Raw genomic sequence first — 19,906 nt, forward strand, 5'->3', positions numbered from 1 at the left:
AATTTTTTGGACATTTTGAGTAATTCTGTTTGACATTGGACAGCTGGTTGAACAGAACAAATTAGAACAAATGAAATATCTCATTTTTACCTAAAATAACCCCCAAGAAACTAAATTTGAGTCATTTTGGGCAAATTTCCAGTAATTTTTAACACTTTCTAGATTATTTTCGTGTCATTTTCAAGTAATCTTGGTCAATTTGAATAATTTTTGTCAAGTTTTGTTTAATTTTGGATGTTTTTTGTGTAATTTTGGACATTTTTGTCATTTTGTTTCAAGTAATCTTGGACAATTTGAGTCATTTTTTGTCAAATTTTGATTCATCCTGGACACAATTCTGTACATTTTGGGCTATTTTTTTGTGTCCTTTTGGAAAACTTTCATGTATTTTTGGAGTATTTTATGATGTGAAGGCGTAAAATGATTTAAGGTCCAACCTGAGACATCTTAAGTTTGTAGTACTTAACATTGATAGGGTTTGTTTACATGCATGAGTGTCTGTATTTATGGCTGGATGTTGAACTGTTGATGATTAAAGGCATTATGGAGGATTTTTTTTGTTTAATTTGTCTGATTCACATAAAATGAATATACTGACCTTTAGTGGACTTGTATGTATGGTTTCTAAAAAAACAAAACTGTGGACATGGCAGGACCTGAAAAACATCAGCCAATCAACGCGCTCGGACCGAGGCGTTTGGTTTGCTCCCTTTCCTGTCAATCAAAAATCTTCCGGCTCAGGCCTAGTTACGTAGATTACGTACGCCTTGGACTTACGTGTTTTCTGTATGTGTTGCTTTGGTATAGCTTCGTAGTTAGCTGGAGACTTGTTTTGCTCATCTTTTTTTACATGATGGCAGATAAAGATCCAGGGGGACCCAGCCGTAAAAGACAACTTCACGAGTCCTACGCAAGTTTCTGGAGGGGGGCGTTTCTTCGTAAATGTTAAGAGGGGGGAGGTTAAAGGGGGGTGAGGGAGAGGTTGTATGTGCGCATGCTACGTTCAAAGTCGTAGGAAATTAAATCTCCTCTAATGCCTTTAATTTGTAGATTAGCGACAACTGCTTGGTTCCTCCACCTCTTAATAAGATGGAGTTCCAGGTGTGTTTGCATAAAACAAGCGCTCCTCGCTGCTATCCGACTGCTGACTAACGGTCGTGTTGATAAATTCTGCAGCGTCAAGTCATTAAAAGGGTGTCTGGTTTAGCTAGCTGTCTGAGGCTAACACTAAAGTCATTTTGAACATTTTCTGAATATTTTTGGAGATTTTGTTGTAATTTTCCACAGACTCTCAAGTGTGTAATTTTCAACACACTTTCATAATTCTGGATAATTTCTGTGTAATTGTCATTTTCAAGTAGTTTTGGACAATTTGAGTAAGTCTTTGTCAGATTCTTAGTCATCCTGGACAAATCTCTGTTAATTTGACTGATGACTGTTTTTTGTGTCTAATTTTGCACTATTTTTTATTTTTTTTAAATTGTGGACAACTTTCATGTAATTTTCAACCATTTTCAAGAAATCTTGGACAATTTTGAATAATTTTCGTCAAACTTGGAGTCATCCTGGACAAAATCCTAACACTTTTGGCTATTTTTGTGTTCGTTTTGAACTTTTTTTTTGAGTATTTCTGGACATTTTAGAGTAATTTTCCACACATTAGTGGTAATGTGGGACAGCTGGTTGGACAGAACAAACTACAGCAAATTAAATGTCTCATTTTTAAGAAAACATACAGTTTTTGAGTCTTTTTGGTCATATTTTAAAAAAAAATTGAATTAAATTTGTCCAAGATGACAAATGAAATTCTCTAGTGTGTAATTTTCAACACACTTCCGTAATTCTGGATAATTTTTGTGTAATTGTTGACAACTTTTTTTGTCATTTTTTACCATTTTTCAAGTAATTTTGGACAATTTGAGTAACTTTTGCCCGATTTTGAGTCATCCTGGACACATTTCTATTAATTTTGGAGAACTCTGACGTCGTTTTCTGAATATTTTTGGGTATTTCATAGTAAATGTCAACAAATTCTGAGTAACATGGGAGAGGTGGTTGGACAGAACAAATGACAGCAAAGGAAATGACTCATTTTTACCAAAAAAAGCTGAATTTTTGAGTCTTACGTCTGCCGTTCGTCTCTGTTGTCTTAATCTTTCACCGTTCACTTTGTTGAATTAGATATCTGGTATCATGTGGCCGGTTTTCTTTCCATCTACCTTTTGCGGCACAACGAACATGCAGAGATCTTTACATATTCAGTTTTGTAGACACGCCGTCCCCTCCTTTCCACCGTGGGTTTGTGTGAGTCGGTTCAGCCGTGATGGCAGCTGGTAGAACACGGAGGTTTGTGGTTTGTTCTGTGTCGTTGCTGTGCCTGCAGAATCAAACTGACATGTCACAACCATGCTGTTCTGTCCTATTTCTCCTTATCTATATGCATTATATAACCTCCAGTGTGTTTGCTCGCGAGTGTGGTTTATAGATATAGTGTGTTCATCTCCAGCCGTTGCATAATGACTGTTCTGTATCGTTACCATAGTGAAGCGCCTATAAATGCAGCCTCACCACAGCGGGTAGGAGGAGGCTTTTATTTAGTGTGTGTTGTGTTTTTTTTTTTTTTTTTTTACAGCTCTGGGGTTTTCCCTGGATTTTCCAGAACCAGAGGTCGTGGCATTGCCAGAAAGTGTGGCTTAGACGCAAAAGTTAGTTTTTAAAGAGACAGAAAGCACCCCAAAGGGCAGTAAAAGTTTTTAGCTCACTCATTTAACCCCTACATGCTGTTTGGTTTGACATTTGACAGCAGTGAAAATACAGGGGGTCCTCGCTTTACGGCGTCCTCAACTTACGGCGTTTCGTCGTTACGTGGACCTGGTTGGTGAGCGGATGAATACGTCGTCACGTGGCGCTGCAAGATGGCTTTTTGTACATTCTCCGGTTGTTTGCCACCATGGATTATGGTACTTTCACTAACTTTTTGCCCTTCGTTATGGCTCCCAAGTGTAAATCAAACTCTCCCGATGCTTCGGAGAAAGTCAGAGCCATCTCCACATGAGCTGTCCGGCTAGTTGTGCCTGCAAAATTAAATGTGAGTCATAGCAAACCTGACTTCTGCGGCTCTTGATGCACATCGCAGAGTGAAAAGTGCAACAAAAACAGAATAGAACAACATAAATGCATGTAAATAAATCTTTTTAATTAACCCTGCTGTTGTCCTCATGCATGGGAACCAAAAAATACTGTTTCCTTGTCTGAAAAAAAAACTCGAAAAATTCAGCAAAAAAACTTCCCCAAATTTATAAAAGAAATTGCAAAATCTTGAGGAAGGAAATTCCAATAATTACTTAAAGGTTTCCATGAAAAGTTTTATTTAAAAATGGCAAGAGATAAAAATTTAAAAAATGTAAATATTGTAAATGTTATCAAAAATGATCCTAAAAATATGTAAAGTGATTGCATATATGTCAGTAAAAATTGTAATATTTTCTTTGAGAACATTCAGAAAAAAATCAACCAAATCCAGCGAAATTTGCTGCATTTTGGTTGATTTATTTTTTTGTGAATGTTCTCAAAGAAACATTTCTTTTAACATTTCTTTTTTTCCACCAAAAAATGTTAAAATTTTTTCCAAAAATGTGGAAGTTTTCACTGTGAAAATCTGTTTTTTTTATTCCCACATTTTCAAGCTTTAAAACGGGTCAATTTTGACCCACAGGACGACACCGGATTTAACTCAACCAATAAGTCAAGTCACCAATTTAACTCAACCAATAAGTCAAGTCACCAATAAGTTAATTTCTTACGATGTTGCCAGAGCCATACATAAACTAAACATCACAATTGCAGACAGGAAGTGGCAAATGACAGACAACTTCAAAATGAAGGGTTTTTTTCAAAATAAAAGTACATCAATAATTCTGTCTCAACAGCAACACACCATGAAAGTGAAATTAGATTTTAAAAAACGCCTACAAACATCGGCATTATTAGTTCAAATTGTTAAACCAAGTCAATATATTCTGTTATCTTCTTGTAAAATGATTCAAACATGCATGAAAGTTTTGATATTCATCACTTTGAAGAACTGATTGATATCTTGATGCACGTAGCGGCTTTGTTCACGTTTTCTCTGAGTTCCAACCACTAAATGTTACTTTAGGCTCAGCTACTCGCCTCAGATGGACTTTTCCTGTTGGTCCGTTGCCGTCTCAAACTAACAGCTTAGTCAGCTTCTATGTGGTTCATGTGCAGGAATAATACGACACTCATCGGCCAGGACTTCAGGCTCTCATCCTCTGAAAAGATTTCTTGGCTGTGGTGCTGGTTTTTGAGCAAGTTCACACAGATTTTTGGATGTGTGGTTGTGGCCGTGTTCCTGACTAACCGTGGCTCAGGTGGCGGCTTGTCCAGCAATTAAAGAGCGCTTCATGTCCTGGGATTCAGATCAGTACATTTTGGGAAGTGCTTTTTTTTTTTTTTTTTTCTACAGCGTTAAAATGAAATAGAATAATTTAAAAAAAAAAAATGATGGTAATATATATAATTTTATTTTATTTACAGCTTTAAAATAAATAGAATAAAACATGTAATAAAAATAGAAGAAAATAAATTACTGCAGATATCTAGTAAAAATAGTGCAAGTAATGTCCAAATTAAAAAATAGCATTTTTAAAATATTTTTCAAAATGATAAAATAGAATAAATAAAAAAGGAAAAAAATTGCTTACAATGTTAAAATTAAAATGGAATAAAAATGTTGTTTAAATAGGAAAAAAACACACAGTTACAGATATCTAATAAAAATTTTGTAAATAATGTCCACAATAAAAATCGGTGTTTTTACAAACGGTGAATTTTTTTTACATTAAAATAGAATAAATGACACAAGGAGTGAATATATATTTACATTTTTGTTTTTATTTACAATGTTAAGTAAAATAGAATAAAATGTAATAAAAGAATAAAATGTAATAAAAATAAAATTATTAGATATCTAGTAAAAATATTGTAAATAACGTCCAAATTAAAAATCAGTATTTTTACAAATGGTATGTTTTTTATAACATTTATTTTTATTTACAATGTTAAAATTTAATAGAATAAAACAATTAAATAAAGATAAAAAAAACAATAATGGTAAATTACAGATATCTCGTAAAAATGTTTTTTATAAATATTACAAATTACAATTTACAAATTACAAATCTGTAAGTAGTATTTTTAAACTTAATAAAAATAAAATAATTTTTACATATCTGTAATTTAATGAAATAAATAAAATCTGTAAAATAATCCCATTTTTCAGACATTTACATGCATAATTTTTCGTTCTAATAACGACAAATATCTGTCAAATAAACATATTTACTGTTAAAGATAGTCTAGTTTGTATTGTCAAATGCTGTAAAAACTGCAAAGTTTTCATTAACATGTTGACTCTAAAATAAAAACATAATAAATGTCTAAATTAAAAATCAGCGTTTTTACAAATCGTAATTTTCGCTTCACTTCCTGTAATTCAGGTTAGTCGCGTTTTGTGTCATCATAAATACCATTTTTCTATAAATTCTCATAAATAAAGTGAGCCTGCTGTGTGTGCTGTCAGTGAGGCGGTGAACTTTGTAGATTTATTTTTCCTGAGCGCTCAGGAGTCCTGCAGCTCTTCAGCGCCCGTCATGTGATCATGTGCTGTTGTTGTTGCCATGGCAGCAGGACACAGCCGTTCTGTCCTGTGGAGGCCGGTGACGTAAACAAAACCGCCTCCCGTGATGAAAACGGAGCACTGGGCTACGTGAATAATTCAGCCGGGCGGATCGGGTGGAAGGAAGAGGCGGCTATCTTTGTCTTAGCGAGGGCAGATTTGGGCGAGTCGCATCGAGCTTCCTCCATCCAGGTGTGATTTAGGTGTTGTTTTACCTCCAACAGCGGTACATGGTGGCCGCTTTGTATTAAACTACCAGGATCTCATTTTAAATAACCCAGATGGACCCAGTAATGCAGCCCTGGGCCTCTTTTATGAAGGTTTACATGGAGTGTTTTTAAACTCCGGGCAGCATTGATCCGTGTTGTCGGTCCCAGTTTCCTCTGATGGTCAGCAGGGAAACATGACGTGACTCTGAAACCTACACCTGCTCTGAATGAAGTACTTTATGAATAAAACACGAGTGCTCGGAGTGTTTTTGTGTCGCTGGAGTCTTTGTTTTGCTCTTACAGGCTTCTGTCAGTGTTTTCATGTTGTAGTTCTCAGAAGTGACTACAGGGTTGTGAAGCAGTTCAACGTGAAGCAGCATCCTTCCAGTTATTATCATATGCATTAGTGAGAGGATAAAGATGTGGTATGTTGTTGTAGGAGTGTGTTCTGGGTTTTTTTATCCTGATTATTAGTCAGCAAAGGGATATTTGGAACTGTTTGACTCACTCATTTTCTGTTAAAATTAAAATCGGCCGTTACCGGGCAGAATGAATATTCAGCGGTAGTCTTCCCTCCGCCATCGGCCCACATCGGCTCATATTGGCTCATCCCGTCATGTGATCACATAAACATACACATTTGTCTATGTGATCACCCCCTCCTCCCCCAGACAAAAATATTCTGAGCTCATCTCTTCCCTTCACCTTCGGTCCACTTCGGCTCATCCCGCCGTGTTCTTCGGCTCATCTCGGCTCCTCCATTCCTGTTTCTTTCCACCACCCGAATGGCCGGGTTGCTGCCGACTCTGACGTCACGCTTCACTTCGTTGCATAAACACAAGACAAGATGCTGAAGACCTCCGCTGTTTGGGAATTCTTCGGTTTAACTGAAGACAAAACGAAGGCAAAATGTGGACCCGGAAGACCAGACGAACGGATCCGAATATTAAAAAAATAAAAGGTCTCATTTTCACCTTAGTTCATTTTTTTTTGTCTCATTTTGAACACATTTCCACAAATTTTCAACACATTTGAGTAATTCTGGGTCATTTATGTGCAATTGTGGACAACCTCCGTGTCATTTCAACCAATTTGAAGTAATCTTGGACAATTTGAGTATTTTTTTTGTCCAATTTTGAGTCATTATGGACACATTTCCAGTCATTTCCAACATACTTTTTGTGTGATTTTTGCGTAACTATTGTCACTTTCAACAATTTTCAAATAATTTCAGTAACTTTTGTCAGATTTGGAATCATCCTGACAAATTTCTATTGATTTTGACATTTGTTTTGGTGTAATTTTACAAAACCTTCATGTCATTTTGAAGCATTTTCAAGTACATTTTGAGTAAACTTTTGTCATTTTGACTCATCTTGGACACATTTCTATTAATTCTAATTAATGTTCACGTTATTTTAAACAATTTGTGTAATTTTGGACAACTTTTGTGTCCTTTTCAACCAATTTGAAGAAATTTTGGACAATTTGACACATTTATGTCCAATTTTGAATCATCTTGGACACATTTCCAGTAATTTCCAACATACTTCAGTAATTCTGGATAATGTTTGTGTCATTTTGGAAAACTTTCGTGTCATTTTCAACAATTTAAGTAATTTCAGAACCTTTTGTCAAATTGGGATGCATCCTGACAAATTTTTGACAAATTTTTTTTGGTGTAATTTTACGAAACCTTCATGCCATTTTAAAGCATTTTTGAGTAATTTTTTGTCATTTTGAGTCATCCTGGACACATTTCTAATAATTGTAATTAATGTTTGCATCATTGTAAACAACTTGTGTGTAATTTTGGATACCTTTCGTGTCATTTTCAATCATTTTGAAGAAATTTTGGACAATTTGAGGCATTTTTGTCCAATTTTGAATCATCTTGGACACTTTTCCAGTAATTTCCAACACACTTGAGTAATTCTGGATAATTTATGTGCAATTTTGAACAACTTTCATGTCATTTTCAAGTAATTTCTGTCATTTTTGTCAAGTTTGGAATCATCCTGGATAAATTTCTGTTGATTTTGGCTGTTTTTTGTGTAATTTTCATGTTGTTTTCAACATTTTCTGAATATTTTTGACAAATTCCGAGTATTGTAGGACAGGCGAGCGGGCAGAACATTTGAGCATGGTTCCGTTTTTCTGCTGTGACTCGGCCTTAGCGGTTTGATGTGTTTGGTCGTGGATCAGGTTTGCCTACAGGTGTTGGACGTCCCTCAGATTTCCGTAAACGCACACAGCAGAGCTACAGCAGCGTCTGTAGCTGCTCCGGCGCTGCGTTGCCGTGTTTGTTCTTGTCGTAGCCGAAGCTCTCCAGTGAGACCAGCTGGTTCTGGAAGCCGGTCCGCCTGCCAAACACCTGTGGGCGGGAGCGTTAGACCGGCGTTGTGATGAGCTGTTCGCTGCTCTGGAACAACAAACACACTCCTGTTTAGGTCTGTTTGCCCCCCCTCTGATGGAGCATACGTTCATTTATCTTCAGCTCCAGTCTGGTTTGTTGTTCTACCACCTGCAGCTCCTCTGGTGGAGGAGCAGGTCCACATAACACCAGCTCTGATAATTACCGGGGGAAAAAAAACACCACGATGATGTTGTGTAACGCTCTGTAGAAAAAATAAAAATGTATATTTCAGTTTTCAGCCGACTGTGGCGTGGGCACGTCTTCCAAAATAAACTTTTACTCACAGCTCTGCTCTGTTCCTCGCATATTAAGCAACAGCATGTACAGTTCCTCTTCTGTGATCACACACAACGTCGCTTCTTCTTTTGTGGTCTTCAGCAGTGTGTCCTGAGCTCACTTTTGTGTCCTTAATGTCCACAGGGGTTTTATGTGCAGTTTGGATTCTTTTTTTGTGTGTGTAGCGTTTCTGTTTTACTAAAAAGCAACAGCATGTGACACCAATGTACAGTTCCCTCTTTTTATTTCAGTACGTTTATTCTAGGGCTTGTGGTCTTTCACTAATTTGTCCTGAGCTGACTTATGTGTACTTTCATTGTGTTTTAGAAAATGTGCCCAAAATTTATTAAAAATTACCAGATGGATGGATTGATACTTTTTTGATCCCGAGTGAAATTCCCCAAATATCCCCAAAACGCCTTGAAATTTGTCCAAAATGATTGAAGGAGTCCAAAACGACTCAAAATTTGCCTGAAATGCGTAGAAATTTGTCCAAAATGACAAAAAATGAGTCAAAATGTGCCCAAAATTACGCACAAATGTCTAAAAATGACTGTAGATCTGCCCAAAATTTACCCAGAATAATTCAAAATTGGTCCAAAACGACCAACAAATTGTCCAAAAGGACTCAGAATTTGCTCAGAATAATTCAAAATTGGTCCAAAACGACTGAAAAGGACCAAAAAAAATGTCCAATGAGTCAAAATTTGACCCAAAATTTTAACATTTTTTTCAAAATTTGCCCCAAATGCCTCAAAATTCATATAAAATGACAATACACTTGTCAAAATTTGCCAAAAATGTTTCAAAATTTGCCAGAATGACCCAAAATTATTCAAAATTTGTCCAAAATTGTTCAAAATGTGTCCAAAATGACCCAGAATTTGCCTCAAATTACTTAAAATTTGTTCAAAATGTCTTGAAATTTTTCAAAAATATCCAAAATGAGTCACAATTTACCCCAAATTTGCCTAAAATTACTCACAAAATGTCCAAAATCTCTCAAAATTAATTTGCGTCTAATTTTTTGGGTGTAATTTTAAATTTTGGTGCATTTTTATTGCTTCAGGGAATCTCATTGTGTCAACAGCTTTCTCTTTGTCTCCAAACAGTGTTTTTTATCATTCTAAGAAGCTTTAAATTGTCTTAATATTTATTATTTTACAAGCATTTTGTTTGTTTTTTGTTGTCCTTTAAGTAAATCTTGTGGTTACATTGATTTCTGCTGAGGAAGGAGCTCTGGGAACGTTACTTTTTAGTGACTATTAGTCTCATTTGGAACTGTTATGCATTTGCAATAAAAATTAAAATCTTCACGTCAAAATTTAGAAAAACACAAACTCCAGCTACAATAATCCTCACTAAATTGCCCTCTGTTTGTTCATGGTTTGAATGTTTTATGTGAAAATGCCGACCATATTAAGCACAGCATGTGACACCAGTGAACAGTTTCCTCTTTTTATTTCTGTACGGTACATTTTTCTTTTTAGGTTTTGTAGTTTTGAGCGTTTCCCTAATTTGTCCTGAGCTGACTTATGTGTAGTTCCTCTATCGTATTTAGTTTATATTTGCACTGTAACAAGTCATATCGTTGCCATTTTTTGTGTGATTTCAGACCTCTCATTGTCTAAATTGCTTCATAGTTGTGTCTAATTAGCAGTACATGTTGCTAATAATTACTATTATGTGCTTTAGTGAGAGAGTGTAGACATACGGTATTTGGTTTGTGTCATTTATTTGTTTTTATGCTTGTCTTTAACTAAAAAGCTGAACATATTAAGCAGCAGCAGACGTCATGTGATCCTAATGTACAGTTCCCTCTTCTTTAATCAGCACAGCACTTTGGTTTTAGTTTTGAGCCTTTCCCTGATTTGTCCTTGTGTGTAGTTTCTGTCCACCATTAGTATTTTATTCCCTTCCTATTTGCCGTTAGCAGAGTGTGAATTCATGTCATTTTTCCTGGCTGCTTTTCCCTCCAGTTTAGCGTTTAAGTGCCTTTTTATTGCCTTTTGTCCCGAGTTAAGACCTCTCACTGTGTCCAAACAGCTTTGTCTTTGTGTCCAAACAAAGGTTTTGTGTGGTCTGACGTCTTTTGCTTCTGTCTCGGGGGGGAAAATCCATCACTTAAAAGTCACTTCTAACCAAAAACACCAGCTCAGTCTGTGCTGTACAGGATTATTCTGTAAGTGTTCGAGGCAGTCTTCCCCCCAAGGCTCTCGCTTTTTTTTCCTTTTTCTTCTTTTTTCTTGTTGCGTAACTGAACTTCTTCCTCTTGAGGGAGTAATAGGAAATGGCAAAGTGTAATTTCCTTCAGGCCAAGGAGGGCAGAAAGCTCAGGCTGTGTAAAAGTGGCCTTTTAGACGTCTTTGGAAACAAAAAAATCCTCTCCAGCGATGACTGACGGTCGCCTTCATCGCCCTGTAATTCTGTTACATCGAGGTCCTGCGTCCAGCCGTTGCCTGGCAACCGTTGTTAGGTTGTTTTCATGCGTCGCCTCACACTAACGCTGCAAGATTACAAGTCCTGTTCGAGTTGCGCAAGTGGCAAATTCCGTTTGTTTGGAGAGATTTGTTGTGTGTTTCAGGAACACGGCGTACACGTCATATGGGTGTAGTGTTTGGTTAGAAAGGAGAGCGTCCTGCTGCTGACGGAAGCCATGTTTTTTTGACAATGTAACTGTTTTTGTCTCTTTCCAACCAATTTTGAGTCATTATAGAGAAGACAGATAAAAGTTGTCTAGAATTCAACAAAAATGTGTGCAAAATGACTCCAGACTTTTCCAGAATTACTCAAAATGTGTCCAAAATGGCCCAAAATTTGCCCAAAGTACCTAGAAGTTTGTCCATAATGACAAAAAATATCCAAAATGGGTCTAAATTTACCCAAAATGGTCCACAGTTGGTCCAAAGCAACTCACAATTTTTCCAAATTGCCTCAAAATTTGTCCACAATAAAAAAAATGTCCAAAATTTGCCCATAATTACCCAAAGTGACTCAAATTGGTCCAAAAAGACCAAAAATCTGCCCAAAAGAGACAAAAGATTTACCCAAAATTACTCTCAAAATGTCCATAATGACTCCAAATCTGCCCAAAATTACTCCAAATTTGTCCAAAATTACTTAAAATTAATTCAAAATAAATGACATAAAATTTGTCCAAAAGAGTCAAAACTTGCCCAAAATGACAAAAATGTGCCCAAATTACTCACAAAATGTCCAAAATGACCAAAAACCTGTACAAAATGACCCAAAGTGTGCCCAAAGTGACTCTCAAAATGTCCAAAATGACTCAAAATTGGTCTAAAATGACCACAGATTTGCCCAAAGTGACCCAAAACTGAACCAAATGACCAAATAATTAGTCCTAAATGGCTCAAAATCTGCCCAAAATGACTGACAATTGGTCCCTTAAAGTCCTCCTCATGTTATTTTAATATGGTTGTCTCCTAAACTGTTTTACATCAGTTCCTCAGTAACATTTTCTGTTCTCAGCTCCGTCCGGCCTTCCCACTGCTGTAAATCCACAGACATGCCGCCCTTCAGGCTGCAGCTGGGTTTTGATTTAATACCTGGATACCAACTCCCCGACGTAACCTTTCCGGCTCGTCTTTTCTCTCCGCAGGGCTCCGGAGATTATTTTGGGCCTGCCGTTTTGCGAGGCCATCGACATGTGGTCGCTGGGCTGTGTGATAGCCGAGCTCTTCTTGGGCTGGCCTCTTTACCCCGGAGCGCTGGAGTACGACCAGGTAGCATTCCTCACACTCACACCACAACTACAAGCTGCCCAAGGAGGAAAGCACCTCTCAAAGTTCAACATTTTCCATCAGTTGTTTGAGAAAGTAAACATTTAATGCGCAACTTCAGGCCTTATTTTGTTTGCATTTTGATCATTACGGCTTTTAGCTAATGAGAATCTGAAACAAAGTATTGCAAAATACTACAATACTTCCTAAAGTCCAGCAGAAACGGAGAAATTATGATAAAGAAATGCTCACCTTATGAAAAATGTGTTAATTTATACACTAAATACTTAGTAGGGGCTCCTTTACTTCGAATTATGATGGAAGTACGACTAGTTTTGTGGGTTGACTGTCCAATCAAACACAGTAATACCACGGTCAGCAAAATATTTGGTAGCAGTTTAGACACTGTGGGTAGGTGGCGTTTATCAGAAGTGCTCTAAAATCTCCAGGTGGACTGCTGTGTTGACTTTGTATTGATAAAGCTGTTTTATTTTTTTGATTTTCATGAGCCATAATCAACAACATTAGAAGACAAAAAGTTTTGAAATGTCTGTTAAGTTCTGCAGGGAAAGGAAATCAGCGTCTCAGTGGATGGGAGTATGAAGTGCTCTAAAATCTCCAGGTAGACTGCTGTGTTGACTTGATAATACACAGTTTTATTTTAGATTTTCAGGAGCTTTAAACCATAATCATCAACATTAAAAGGTTGAAATATCTGTTAAGTCCTGCTGGAAAAGGAAATAAGCATGTCTGTGAAGGTTGTCAGCAGATAGAAGTGCTCTAATATCTCTAGGTGGACTGCTACGATAAATTTGTAAGCCACAATCATCAAAACTATAAACAAAACAGGGTTGAAGTATCTGTTAAATCCTGCTGAAAAGGATATCAGCATGTCCTTGAAGCTTGTCAGCAGATAGAAGCCTGAAGTGCTCTAAAATCTCCAGGTAGACTGCTGTATTGACTTGATAAAGCTTTTATTTTGGATTTCCAGGAGCTATAAGAAATAATCTTCAACATTAAAAGCCAAAAAAGCAGATAGACCTGCATAAAAATCTCCAGGTGGACTGCTGTGTTGACTTTGGACTTGAATAAACACGGTTTTACTTGGGATTTTCATGAGTTATAAACCAGATATCTTATATTTCGTGCCAAAAGGGTTGAAATATCTCACATAAGTGTAGAATATGTGTAGTTTTTACTGTCTTAAAGATCTGCTGGACATGAGTAAACGTTTTCACCATGTTCTGGTGGTCTAAGATACTCTCGTGTATAAAGATCCGTCACTCTCCGGCTGATGGAAGGAGTAAAGATGACAGCATGAATACATTTCTCACTAAATAAACAATTGGAGTTCTTGGGTGTGTATTTTCCCAGTAGCTGAAACTAAACAGTGCATTCATTAACAATTAAAGCTTTTATTTGTTGTCGCTCCCTGATCTCTTTCTCTCTGGCGCTGAATATGACCGAGGCCCAACAAATCCAGCATGAAATCCACCTAATACTAATCTGAGCCCAGTGAATCAGGAAATTGCTCTTGGCAACGTGTGATTATCTTCCCATAGGGCTGTGCGGTCCAAACTGCACCGCTGGGACTCTAAATGGAGTCCCTGGGCAGGGGAGAGGGAGCATGGGAAAAGGGCCACGCCACATTCACAGACCGGCCGTGGATTATCCTGTGTTTGACCGCCGTGCTTTCAGCTAACGGCTTCACAAATCTGCAAACGGGGAGACTTGGAACACCCCGCTGAAAATGATATCTGGCCTTTTATGGTTATCGATGAAGACTTTCAAAGCCCCGTTTGCCAAACCAAGCGTTGGAAATTGGCTGTACTTGGACTGTCCACACCAGAACCAAACATTCATTTAAAGAACTAACTGTAGGAATCGATTTATGCGGGTTTTTTAGGGTCGATACTAATTACTCGTAATCTAGAAAGAACCCTCGACTTCTTCATTAATAAGGGTGACTAGAACTGAACCAGGAATGAATCCATTAGGACGATCTCCTCTGACTGAGATTAATCCGTTTGTCTACTGCTATTATTATCCTTCACAGTTTTATCAGTTGTATTTCCCACTAAGGTCCAGATCTTAATTATTATTAATCTTAACATTTTCCAGAGGTTAATGTGTGGCCGACTTCTAACTTACCTGCCAGCCGTTAGCACAGCCTTAGCCACCGTGAGAGGAGCTAATTTCCAGATTTGTGATAACTTATGTTTTTGGTTAAATAAATTCTACACATGAAGTGAAAAGTTCTGTGCTTTTTTTGTTTTAATTGCAATGATTATGGCTTATAGGTCATAAAAATCCAAAATAAAACAGTTTTATCAAGTCAGTACAGCAGTCTACCTGGAGATTTCAGAGCACTGCACGATTCCTTCTGCTGATAATTTTGCTGGAGATGCTGATTTGCTTTTCCAGCTGGACTTAACGGATATTTCAACCCTTTTTTTGTCTTTTATTGTTGTTGATTATAACTAAATAGAACTGTGTTATCAAGTCAACTCAACAGTCTACCTGGAGATTTTAGAGCACATCATGTTTCTACACGACAACATGAAAAAGTTTAATGCCCAGTAATTCTTTTTCTCATTAAAATCCAAAATAGAACTGTTATGTCAGAGCAATACAGCAGTCTACCTGGAGATTTTAGTGAAATAAACGCTTCCATCTGATGACAAACTTTCTTTCCTAGCAGGACTTAAAAGATATTTCAACCCTTTTTATCCTGTAATGTAGCTGATTATGGCTTACAGCTCATGACAGACAAAATAAATCTGTGTTTTATCAGTTCAAAGTCCCCACAGCAGTCTACCTGGAGATCTTAGGGCACCTCATAATGGTTATCTACGATGATTTGCAAAGCTCTAACAAGTTTTTTGTTTGTTTTTTTTGTCAAACCAAATGTTCCTAAATGGTGGACACCAGTCCCAAACATTCGTTAACATTTTTTAAAGAATTAGTCGATGGTTCGTATGCTTTATTTTTTTATTTTTTTTTGGGGGGGGTGTCATTTCTTCGTCCAGCAGCAGCTCCCAGTTCATAGTGGATTGTTGAATCACGGGGCCATGCCAGGACACTCGTGCACACTGAGCCCCCAAAAGCATGCTGTCCGATGCCAAGGCCTGCTGCCGTTCCACTCTACACAGCAAAATGTATTTATAAACATAAGCCTGATGCTAGACATGTGCACACCCGGGCTCGTGCACACAAACGATCACGCACACACACACACACCCTGCGGTCGGTGCACCATCAGCAGGTTCTCAGTGGCCCGTCGGGGTGTTTGTTCTAGGCCACGTGCACGTGCGCTCGTGCGGACACACAGTATAACCTATCACTGTTGGATTTGTCGAGGAGTTTCTGGGGGATCGAAGTGTCCTTGAAGGGATTGTCAAGATAGAAGCCCAGAGAGTTGTAGGGATTTTTTTTGTGGAAAAGTGAAGTTGTATCGAGGAAATTGAAAGCGTATCAGGACATATTTAAGAACTTAGAAATCAATAATAAAACATAAAATGCTCTAAAATCTCCAGATAGACGGCTATGTTGACTTTGGACTCGATGAAACTGTTTTATTTTATTAATTTTCATGAGCTATCAACCATAATCATCAAAATAACAATTTAAATAATGCCTAAACAACTTCACTTGAACTCGTATCTGGGAAATTTACAGAGCGGCGCATTGGGACAGTTTTAATAACTTACAAATTAATAATCAAGCATAAAATACCCTAAAATCTCCAGTTGCACCGCTGTGTTGACTTTGGACTCGATAAAACGGTTTAATATTTTTATTTTCCAGCCCATAACTAGGAAACTGAAAGAACATCAGGACATATTTTAGAACTTACAAATCAGTAATGAAGCATAAAGCGCTCTAAAATCTCCTGGTAGCCAGCTGTGTTGACTTTGGACTTGATAAAACTAGTCATAAGACAATAAAATAAAGGTTTGAAACACGCAGAAGGGATTAAAGTTTCACTTTCCTAAGTAACTGGTGGGAAATAGTCAACTTTTTCACAATGTTTTTAGATACATTAGTGTGTATTTTGCCCTATCTCCCCTGTAAAGGAAGGAATGCTTGAATACTACACACCTAAAATTATCCCTTTAATATTTCTACTCGTCACTGGGTTTCTGGAGAAGGATGGTGTTCCTAGAGGGGTTGTCATGACAGGAGGCACAGAGAGTTTGAGGGATTTTTTTCAGGGAAAACGTCAACTCATATCTAGGAAATTTACTGAGCAGCATATAGGGACAAATTCAAGAACTTACAAATTAATAATCAACCATAAAATACCCTAAAATCTCCAGGTATGCTGCTGTGTTGACTTTGGACTTGATAAAACAATTTAATATTTTTGTTTTCAACCCATATCTAGTAAATTGAAAGCACATCAGGGCATATTTTAGAACTTATAAATTAAAAAATTTAGCATAGAGTGCTCTAAAATCTCCAAGTAGCCAGCTGTGTTGACTTTCTACTTGATAAAACAGCTTTAGTTAATAATTTTCCCGACTTCTAAGACAATAAAATAAAGGCTTGAAACATCTAGAAGATATAAAGTTTTCACTTTACTAAATAACTGGTGGGAAATATTGAACTTTGCCACAATGTTCTCATGTTTTTAGATGTAATAGTGGATATTTTTCCCTTTCTCCTCTGGTAAAGGAGGGGCTGAAGAAGACGGAATAAAAAAAACAAACTTGGAATCCATACCTAAACCCGTCACTAGTGTTTCTGCTCGTCATTGGGTTTCTGGAGAGGGGTTGTAAAGACCGAGGAGGCGCAGAGAGTTTGAGGAGTTTTTCTGGGAAAACGTCAACTCATATCTGGGAAACTTGCTGAGCAGCGTATCAGGACATATTTAAGAACTTACAAATCAAACTGCGGTGGAAAACCAGAACTCTGCTGCCTTTAGATACAAGAGGGAAAAAAGATGGAAAAGATTTTTTATGGTTTGGTGCTTCAGTCATGGACAGGCCGTTTAGTTTGAGATCGACGTTTGGAAGCTTATCATGAATTCAGATCATGTTTTCAGACATTCTGTGCTTCCTGAGAAAGTTTAGCCTCATGAGAGTTTATCTTATCAAAATACACGAGTCATGAGATTTAAATCAGCAACATTTTTTAAGTTCCTTTAAGATTTACACTTTCACAGGAGCTGCTTTGTCATTAGCTGAATCTTCTGCACGTTCGGTTGTTTTTATTTTTCTAACTGAGATAAAATTTGCTTACTGTTGCTGCCGGCCTCTGACCTCTCTCTGACTGAGTGGTTTATTCGCTGCATCCGCTTGAAGCCTGTGAATCGCTCGAACTATGTCCGTTTGGCAGAGCAGTAAAGGTTGCAGTGCGAGGACTTTCACCTCACGGCTCAGCTCCAGCAGAGTACAGCATAAGTTAGCATTATGTGGATAATGTCACGGCATGTTCCCGTCTAAAATAGTTTGTCTGCAGCTCTGCATTACCGGAGCACATCTGCCGTGGTAAACCGATTTAGTTATCGAGCTAAACGAGTTACGTTCAGGTTGATTATTGTAAGTGGCCGTGACTTTTCCTGCTCGTTTTCCTAATTTCTCCCTCTTCCTTCCTGCGTTTCTTGCTCAGATCCGGTACATCTCTCAGACTCAGGGCTTGCCGGCCGAACAGCTGCTCAACAAGGGGACCAAGACCTCTCGCTTCTTCTCCAAAGAATCTGACTCTCCGTACGCCTCCTGGAGACTAAAAGTACGAACGTTTTGCACAAACATGCACACACAAAACTTCATCTATGAACATAATACAGACCTGCAAGGTGCACATCTTCCTGTCACGTGTGTGTTATTCACTGCTGAGTTTAGGATGAAGATTAAGTGAAAAAATGGTAGGTATGTACCTTTTTGTGTGTCCTGAACCACAAGAACCTCTTTTAGGGTCCTTTTAGGCAGGAAAAATGTCCTTAAACCAGAGAAGGTACTCCTGAGCAGCCCTGAAAAGCTGCTGCACACACGAGGGGATGTTAATGAATAATCGATTAACTGCTGTTAATAAATTAGAAACGCATTAGATGATGAGCCAGGAAATAAAGCAATTTATTGTAGGTTAGCTGATGTACCTGGCAGGTTTAAGATAAGATAATCCTTTTATTTTACACCATAGCAGGAACATTTGCAGAGTTACTGTTGAAGCTCTTACTAACTGAAGCTTTTTAGTGCAGTAACTGATCAAACACTGGTCATTTTCAAACCTTTCCCCGTCAGTCTAAACCAGGAATGTCAAACTCATTCCACAATGGGCCGGTGTGGCTGTAGGTTTTTGTTCCAACTAAGCAGCATCACACCAGACCTGACTCATTTAATCAACCGATCTCAGTCTCCAGACAGGTGATTGGTCAGACTGTGTGCTCTAGGCTGCAGCATTTAGTTCCAACATATCTACAGCACACAGTCTGACCAATCACCTGTCTGGAGACTGAGATCGGTTGATTAAATGAGTCAGGTCTGGTGTGATGCTGCTTAGTTGGAACAAAAACCTGCAGCCACACCGGCCCTTTTTGGAATGAGTCTGACATCCCTGGTCTAAACACTGTGCGTTCAACACCAGGGTATGTGATCCTACATGCAGTATCTTTACATTTGAAAGGTGTACAGTCTTTATTATGTCTTTGATTCTATTTTAATTGTACTATTGCATTTCCTGTCTTGTTTCTTACCGTTTCATTTATGTGAGCTTCCTCAGTGAGAGATTAATAAAGTCTGATTTTATCTTAGCCAATAGTGCAGCAGGTCCTCGGTTTACGACGTCCTCAACCTGCGGCGTTTCATGGTTGTCGCCGTCTTCCACAAATCGATTAAGAAAGTCTTGTTCCATCATTCCAACGTACACTAGTTGGCAAGCAGACGAATCTGTTGTCATGTGGCTCTATATGAGGAAGATGGCTTTGTTTACCCCACATACACCCCCTGTCAAAAGTTTTAGGACACCTTCTCATTCAAATAAAGTAGAACCTGTCCTACAACTTTTGACAGGGGGTGTATCTACCAAATTTGGTACACATATGCAGCACATCAGGCTGAACAAAAAAGTCAGTGACAGCCACATTCCAAACCCAACAGGAAGTGAGCTATTTAGCGTTGAATGTCAGATTTTGCCCATTTTTCATTTTTTTTCTAGAGTGAACTCCTCCTAGGGGGAAACTCCAATTCACCTCAAATTGGGCCAGTACATACAGGAGGCCTTAATGATCCAAAGATATTAAAATCTTTTTCCAAAGTCAAAGGGCGTGTCCATGGGCCTCTGGAATTTTGATCCTTCGCCATGAAATTTCAAATGCTGTGTAAATGTCCTGAACATGCTCCAATCTGCCTGAAACTTTACATGTATGATCAGAGTCCTGCCCTGATCACATCCATGTGATGAAATACACCCCCTGTCAAAAGCTGTAGGACAGGTTCTACTTCATTTGAATGAGACAGTGTCCTAAAACTTTGGACAGGGGGTATGGCGAAAATGAAGTTGCTTTGCGCCGTAGGAACAGAATTTCAATGTAAGCCGAGGACCTCCTGGATAGCGCAAA

At 38.0% G+C, this 19,906-nt stretch overlaps 1 protein-coding gene across 1 annotated transcript in view; it reads left to right on the forward strand.

Annotated features, from left to right (window-relative positions):
* LOC110958520 (homeodomain-interacting protein kinase 3-like) overlaps nucleotides 1-19,906 on the forward strand; it is a 61,812-nt gene that overhangs the window by 18,298 nt on the left and 23,608 nt on the right. The window contains 2 exon segments of the mRNA XM_051951857.1: nucleotides 12,225-12,348; nucleotides 17,959-18,078. Of these exon segments, the coding sequence (XP_051807817.1) occupies nucleotides 12,225-12,348; nucleotides 17,959-18,078 (244 nt within the window).

Source organism: Acanthochromis polyacanthus, chromosome 8, assembly GCF_021347895.1.
Source record: "Acanthochromis polyacanthus isolate Apoly-LR-REF ecotype Palm Island chromosome 8, KAUST_Apoly_ChrSc, whole genome shotgun sequence".
NCBI classification, from domain to species: domain Eukaryota; kingdom Metazoa; phylum Chordata; class Actinopteri; family Pomacentridae; genus Acanthochromis; species Acanthochromis polyacanthus.